Source organism: Drosophila kikkawai, chromosome 3L (assembly GCF_030179895.1).
Source record: "Drosophila kikkawai strain 14028-0561.14 chromosome 3L, DkikHiC1v2, whole genome shotgun sequence".
Taxonomy (NCBI): Eukaryota; Metazoa; Arthropoda; class Insecta; order Diptera; family Drosophilidae; genus Drosophila; species Drosophila kikkawai.
Window position 1 is genome coordinate 15,185,774 of NC_091730.1, and position 7,965 is coordinate 15,193,738.

Genomic DNA, 7,965 nt, shown 5'->3' on the forward strand with positions numbered 1-7,965 from the left:
TGATTAGGTTGGAACTATAAAAGCATGAAGCCTGTGTGAACTCATCAAAAGTCTGCGAGATGTGGCCCCCACTTCAAGTCTTTATACTCCTGCTCCTCGGTGTTGCGGTCCAAGCATCCGAGCAAAATCCCTGCCTGGATGTGCGCACGGCAGGCTTTGTGTGCCTGAACTGCACCACATTGGGCTATTGCGTCAAGGATGCCACTGGTAGCTGGGAGACGATCTCGATGCTGGGCTGTCAATCGGAGCACAGCTTCTACTGCAGCGACGAGGGCACTTACGGATGCACCTGGCAGGCACAGTGTCGGGTGCCCAAGCGGGGACCGTTCACCTGCCAGCAGGGTGGCGTGTTTCCCGATCCCTATGACTGCCGGCGTTACCATGAGTGCAGTGACCTCCAGGTGGATACGCCTCGTCAGTGCACCAACGGAGCGGGCTACTCGACGCTCACGGAGTCCTGTGTCTTGCCTCGCGACAGTGAGCAATGCCTGAGCGCCCAGTTCAATTGCAGTCGGTCCGGACAGGTTGGCGGATGGAACGCGGACACCCGGTACTTCTATGTTTGCGTCAATGAGACGGCGGCCAACAACTTGTATCCCCTGATGATGAAGTGCCGCGAAGGATTCGTGTTCGAGAATAATGCGTGTGTTCCTCCGGAATTACGGAATGTTTAAAATTAATCTTTGTTCAGTTTTGGTTATTGCATAATGGGAAATCTTTAATAAGACGCGATAACGAAATAAAACAAATCAAGGCGAGTCTTAAGCCTAATAAATAAGAGCATCTATGCTGAAATCCTGGGATCCTTAGTCGTCGCACTCTTTTACCACCGGATGTAGGACAATGGAGGCCCCATTGCATCCCGTTCGATCCGAGATGAAGTCATGGAAATTACTCTCCAGCGCCCACATGAATCGCTTATGACCAGGCAAGACCTGGGTGGACAGGCGGCAGTCGCCGCCACGCTGCACCTCCTGTAGATTGGCGGCCTTAAAGCACGTCTCCGAATCCCACAGATAGATGTCGTTTTCGCCCTTGTAGCGGAAGAAGAGCGAGGTGCCGCCATCGGCGCCCAGAAGCACCGCCTGCTTGCCATAAGGCTTCGGCCCAACATCGATGATGGAGCCGGCACCCTGGCCAACGCGCAGATACTCGCCCTTGATGGAGTACAGGCGCGGAGAGCTCAGGTAGCTGAAGAACAGAGTGGAGGTGCCGTCCGGCTTGGAGGTGAGTGCCACGTACAGGACGTCGCTGGTGGGTGCAGTGGCCTTGGGCAGGACAATGCGGTAGGATTTGTTGCCAGTGATGTCGTACACCAGGATGCTGCGAGCTCCGGCATCAGCCACATAGCTGTAAAGAAAAGTTGATATAAGAATTATTTTAAGATAAAAGAAATTATATAAAAATGTGTAGAAGAATATTCTTTATACAAAATGAAATAATAAATTTAGGAACACTTTATCAAAATAGTCAACAAAGAAAACACACTTTTATCGCTACATTTTCCAAGAGACACTTTTTACGTTCGAAATAAAAGTTAATTTGCGCTAAAACTCACACGAATGGCTTGTTGTCCTTGGAGTAGTCGACCACGATGAACTGCAGACGGCTCTCGGAGGTGACCAGGTCGCTGAGGTCGATGCTCTTCACCACCTTGTTGTTGGCCGTGTTGATGGCCACGATCTTGGGGCCGCAGCGACGAATGGGCTGCTCCAAAGTATTCACTATGCCCACGTCCAGGGCCCACAGAAGTCCCTTTAAAAAAGGAAGGGATTTAAAAAACGGAGATTAATTTTGCGAATTATATATTCATTGGATTTTTGTGTGCAAGTGCTAATTGAAATGTTGTCGGCGTTAAGAACTCAATACTCAACGCTCATAACAATAACATTAAAACCCGCTGAATGGGGAAATTGAGCAAAATAAATAAATACCATGTGCGTTGTTTATTGTTTGCCGTTTGCACACATCGCAATGGTTATTGCGACGACTTTTGTGTAAATAAAATAAAGAAATGATTTGCATAAATGCAGCTAAACGAGAATGGCATTTAAATGAGAGCGAATTGATGTTGGAATCTGTGGGGGAAGCGCTGCCAATTGTAACTAGGTCATTTTGCATTTTCAAAATATGCACATACATATGTGTAAACAAACCGAATAGCGCTGTAAATATTTAATAATTTGTCAATACAAAAATAATTGACATTCCAGACATTTTCCGCTCTGCAGCTCACAGCTTATCGGGCTTAAAATATTTGCAGTTAAACAGCGGTTTACGGAGTTGAAATTAAAATTAAAATACACAAAACTTGGGTGAATGGTACTCTGGACTTGGCACTTCCTGCGACGTTTAAATTATTTTTGAGAACTTTCCGCTGCAAAGTTGCATGGCCAAAAAGACCAAAAGGCTGCTTTGGTCTTTTTGGCTTTTGGCCTTTTATAATATTCCATTTGCATAACCATTTTTTCTTGCTGTTCGTTTATTCCCCGGTTTCTTTCGTTTCTGGTTGGCAGGCGCCAATTGCACAGACATGAATTTTATTTGAAACTCTTCGGTTTTTGTCGCCACCATTTATTTGATTAAAACGAGTAACTTTCAAGGGGATTAATGGGTAAGGGATACCCTGGATGTGACAGTTTGGCTTTTACTATTTTCAGAGCGAAAGTTTTACTATTTTTATATAGTTTAAAATTATTTGATGATCATTAAACCACTATTTGTAATTTTTCTAAGTATTTATGACAAAAACTTGAAAAATGTATATTAAATAATTTGTATAAAAAATTATATAATAATGTCAAAATAATTATAAACAAATCCTTTTCATATTTTTTATAAAAAAAAATTCCACTATATACTATAACCTCATCTATAGTCCGTGTTAAAAATATAAAAAAATCTTTTAAAGGCATCAAAAAGGGCACTGAAGTGTCAACGTAAAAAATAATAAAAAACCCGTAGTTAAGGGCACAAATTGCAGTTTCGGATGAGACAACTTGCCCATAAAAAAAAGATATAATAAAAAACAATAGCCTTAATTGCACTCACATTCTGATCGACGGCAATGTCCACGACGGACTGCAGTGCCTGGCAGTTGCCCTCCTCCTGGATGGCCCAGCAGGGATAGGGTGCAATTTTGGTCAGGCACTCGCCCTTCTTCAGGTTCACCTTACCCAGGGTAAAGGGCACGCCCTGCTTATACCTGGGCAGCACCACAAAGGCCGCATCCTTCTGCAGCTGGGCCCGGGTCACGATCACATTCCTGGGCACATATCTGCCCGACTGGACGTAGATGTTCTTGGTGGACTCGCAGGGCCAGTGCAGGCTGCTTCCACTCAGCTGGAAGGTGAGCTCACTAAGCGGATTCTTATCGCACTTGCTGCTTCCGATGCTGTTCGAGCTTCCGGACTCATCCGCCGAGGAGGAAGGGGTGTAGCCGCCGAGGACAGCGGAGATGAGAGCCAGCAGCAGTAGCAGCTGGGTGGCCATTACGATGATTCCTCTTGGAGTGTCAGTGAACGAGATGTGGTAGTGAGATACTCGATGGCCACGTTTTGGGCGAGAACGAACATAAAACTGTCTGAGCGGCGGATGGCAGAGCTGCACTTATATATAAAAGCCACCGATTTGTGCAGCAAGCCGATGTTGGAGCGTGTTGCAGCAAGGTCGTTAAGTGCAAAACACGGGCCGAAACAAGTGATACATGGTGATATATACAGATGTGCATCTGCAAATGTGTGTATGAATGGCAGCCAGCACGTCTGGCAGACGCCGGAAACCGGCTACGGTTTCTAAGCAATGCGGAAGGAAAGCCGCACGGAAGAGTCTCAAATTTTGAACCATTCTATTGCATATACAATGGTCATAATACAGATTTTTGGCTAATGAAAATATTTACGCTTAAAGAAAAATAGGAAAACTAACTTTACATTCTCTTTAAAGGGTTAACTTGTTAACATTTTTCCTGTTACTGCCATCGATCATTTATTTATATAATTCTGATGGCAACTCGAGCCGCCTCTCTTTTTTGGCCTGCTAAGTTTAGGGTTCATGGGCGACACACTTGCCAAAGTGGCCACAAAGTTCAATATCAATGCTGACGTCGGTGACCTGTATCTGTATCTCGAATCTGTTTCAGTTTCGGCTTCGGTGACCAAGAAAGTTTCGTTTACTTGGTTTTTGTAACCAGATATTTTTCGGGGGTTCTAGGGGGAAAAAAAAATATAAAAAACATCTGTCGGCCTGCAGCTATCAGTTGGCAGTTTGGCGAGGGAGGGAGGAGGAGCAGCAGGTCTCCAGTTACCTGATAAGATTGCAATAGCGCTGAAGCCCCCGTGTGTGATTCACACGACTGCTGCTGGCTGCAGCGACACCCCGGAATCTCTTCTTTTTAATTGATTTCACTGACTTCACGTCTCTATTTTAAGATAAATGCGAAATGTATAATTTTATCTTAGTCATCGCTTTTTAAAAGGCATTCCCAGTTGGCTGGAATCAAGTCGGGGGTATAGCTCAGGGGTAGAGCATTCGACTGCAGATCGAGAGGTCCCCGGTTCAAATCCGGGTGCCCCCTGGCAACTAGCTTTTTTTTATACATATTTGTACAAGTTTTACTTGATGATTATTATGTTTTTAGTTTTATGAAACTGGTTTTTCCTTTTTTAAATTCAATTTTCAGTTAGTTATAAAAGAGACCTATGAGAGATATTATAATCCCATTAAAGGTATGCCAGACACAAGGACAATAACCTCGTCAAGATCCTGTTTTGGCGAGGAGCACCCACGCATCAAATAATAACAAATAAAAAATGCGTTGACACATTCTTTGGAAGGAGAACTCGGTGGTGTCCAGCTGCAGGGTTTGTCCTTTGTTTGTGTCCTGGCAGAGGACACGATGTGTGTGGGCAGCACGTGCATTGAATTATGCCTGGGTTCCATTAAATCGCCAAAAGTTTAATCTCCTTAAATACAGAAAAAAAAGACCAGTGGCTGCTGGTCAATATTTTCACAAGCCAAGAACAACAAATGCCTTCGAGGTTAACCCTTTTTTTTTTTGTCAGAGGTCACAATTGGCTTCCGCCTGACGGGTTTCTGGCAGGGACTGGAACTGTATATAATGCCAAATTACATGCAGATTGAATTTGTGCGAAATCCGTTTTAATAAACTGCCATAAGTCGCCTCCTCCGCATCCCCTCCACTACCCATCCGCCGATCGTAATCTCCGAATTTATGGCACACACATGCCCCCAAATCTGGGCAGACTGTGGGCGGCTTCATCATGAAATCTGTAGATAAATATTTATGCGCTCCAATATAAATAAAAGCAAGAAAAAATATCAAAATGAAAATTTAACGAAGCAACCAGACTGAGAGTTCAATACTCTAACGAATGTAAGGGAGTTACCAAGCTTAAAAAGGGTTTGTTTACTTTTTAAATATTCTTTAATTCTGTAATTACAATAAATGCTGTTTGTTTGGTGGTTTAAATCTGAAATAGGAAGTATTTTCTTTGGAAAACGAATTTTAAACCTAAAATATTTTGGGATAAATAATTTATTTAATAATTAAAGTATTAGAAATCGTTAGAATATGAAAAAATGGGAATAAAAATATATACTTAAAGCTTCATGCTAAAATAAATCTAATGAAAAAAGGTTAATCCAGGAAGTGCATTCCTTATACCCCGCATTCCCTCTCATGCTTGAGTCTATTTTATTATTTTTTTTTTCGAATTTTGACAGATGTGTTTAAATGGAAAATTTAACAATTTGGCATTGATAGCATTTTTCAGAGGGAAAAAATAAATGCATATTCAATATGCAATTTGCCAGCAAAAGTCCAAAACAAAAACAACCAGCATATGGCTGGCAGCAAAACAATTAAACAAAGATGAGCCACTGGATTGAGGTATTAATTTATGGCAATTCATCAAACCATTTGAGCTGGGCAAAAGCAAAGCCAAAGCATAAAAGGTTAAGAACCAAACACACACACACAGTGGACAACTTCGAGCAGACGTAAACAAAAAAGGCAAAAACTTGGCCGCCGAAAGAAAGCCAACAAAGTGAAAGCAAAGCACATAAATTATGGAAGCAGCGAAATGTATAGGAAGATTAATATGGAAGCTCTGCTTAGCTGATAACTTTTTAATACCCTGTAGTGGAATTTATAAGACCCTCGTTTCAGAAACTATTTGATTAATGGATCCCAAAACTTTGGCCAAAAGTGATTTAAGGTTTTGGAGAAGTTATAAACTTTAAGTAAAACTATTAAGCTTTTTTGGGTGCTAGATTGGTTTTTAATATATCTAAAAGTATATTTTTAGAAAATGTTAAACAAAAACTAGTAAGGTATTTTCTCTATAATTTTTGTTATAAAAAACTTCACGGATCCCTCTAGAAAGTTCCGTTAGTACTTACCATTAAACTCTATCATACCCTTTGTAACTTCTGGTACTTAATTTTAATTTATGTAAAATTCCCGTTAAAAATGAAAATCGCTTTTCTCAGCAACAAATAAACAGCACAAAGCCCAAGTCGGCCCATTTACCAAAGCGAATCAAACGTGACCACAGACAATTCTTTGTTTTTTACATTACTTTTGTTCCTCTGCCACCCTCCGGGGTACAAAAAACAAAGAACTGACAAATTATTGGCTTATTTGCGTTTTCAATTGCGATTTTATTGGCACATATATATACGCATATATAAACGTAAACTTGGAGATTGAGAGAGTTTTAAAGAAGTGCGCCTCTGATCACGCATACGCCCTGTTGGACGGGAGGCAATAAAAAGAAAAAAACTGTCAATGTAATGTGTGGAAAATGGCCTGCGGAGGAAAAATGGGAAATCCTGGTTGGAGGTTAGGCGCCTAATGGGGGTCAGTCGGCAGTCGCCCTAGCTGTCTCTTATCTGGAAGCCACAACCACAAGCTCGGAGGGAGGTAAGTGTTTACATAAATTATGTCAGATGAGTAGCCCGGAAATGCTTGTCATCAATTTTTTGTGCTCTATGTGTGTGTGGTATGGTGGTAGTGGGTTTGGGTGGGTGGAGGAACGTGTATAAATCATTCAGCAGGGGAAAAAGCCACCCGGAATGCGGGTGCTGCCGGGCTTTTCGGCTGACAATTGAACATGCCAAACACGTTGGATTCGGGTTTGAGGGGCGATACCGGGTTGTCTGCCAGAATCCGAGGGTTTTAACCTTTTTATGGGGCAATTACGGTGATGGCAATGACAGAATTCTGCAGGGAAATCCCAAAATTGTAGTGATTTTCCATCATTCATTCATTTCGACGAGCTTGTTAAATCACAGAGTCTGCTGAGGTCATCTTGGCAGAGATTGCACTAGCAATTAATTAGCTAAAAATATCATCAGGCAATCAGGCGACACTTGTGGGTCCTCCTCTGTTCCCCAAATTGATTGCAGTAATTGCAGTATCGTTTGCCATTTCAATAGTTAATGGAAAGGACGAAGGGAGACGAAGGCCACAAGGGCTGTCCCTTCACCCTCCTTGGCCCTGTTAGTCCTTGTATTGGTTTTTATTGAGAAACTTCAGTGGTTTCTGCTGGCAAAACACAGTGGAACATGAGTAAATTGAACCTTTAAGGGTGACAGAAAATGTGGTTTTATTATTTAAATATAAATATTAGCCCCTGAATGGCCTTTTACTATTGAAAAATTCAGGCAATTTTAAGGTTTATCAAAGGATACTAATGCTAAATGTATACAATACTCTCTTAATCGTAGCAATTTCAAATGTTTAGCTTACAAAAGTTTAACTGTTTTTTAATTATTTATAGAAAGACTTTTTTTGTTGGTCCAACTCTGGTCAAGGTTTTTCGTTTTTTGAGTTTGGAAATTGAGAATCGGTGGGGAGGCACGTTGCCTCTGGCTTTAGGTAAGATTCGCGGGTTATATAAGCACGCCACTTGGTCAAGTTGGGAAGCAGAGTAACGCGCA

General features: G+C 41.9%; 2 protein-coding genes and 1 non-coding gene across 3 annotated transcripts; 2 read left to right on the forward strand and 1 right to left on the reverse strand.

Moving 5' to 3' along the window:
- The first annotated feature begins 59 nt into the window (after positions 1-59).
- LOC108074972 (uncharacterized) lies at positions 60-689 on the forward strand. The gene has a single exon (XM_017167205.3). It carries the CDS (start codon positions 60-62, stop codon positions 672-674), a length of 615 nt encoding a protein of 204 aa, XP_017022694.1. The 3' UTR covers positions 675-689.
- On the reverse strand, positions 683-3,675 carry yellow-g (L-dopachrome tautomerase yellow-g). Its single transcript, XM_017167363.3, has 3 exons — positions 3,052-3,675; positions 1,559-1,755; positions 683-1,350 (listed from the first exon to the last, which is right to left on the reverse strand). Exons 1-3 carry the CDS (start codon positions 3,490-3,492, stop codon positions 807-809), a joined length of 1,182 nt encoding a protein of 393 aa, XP_017022852.1. The 5' UTR covers positions 3,493-3,675; the 3' UTR covers positions 683-806.
- Positions 3,676-4,504: 829 nt separating this feature from the next.
- TRNAC-GCA (transfer RNA cysteine (anticodon GCA)) lies at positions 4,505-4,576 on the forward strand. The gene has a single exon. It is a non-coding gene; the product is annotated as a tRNA-Cys (tRNA).
- The last annotated feature ends 3,389 nt before the right edge of the window (positions 4,577-7,965 follow it).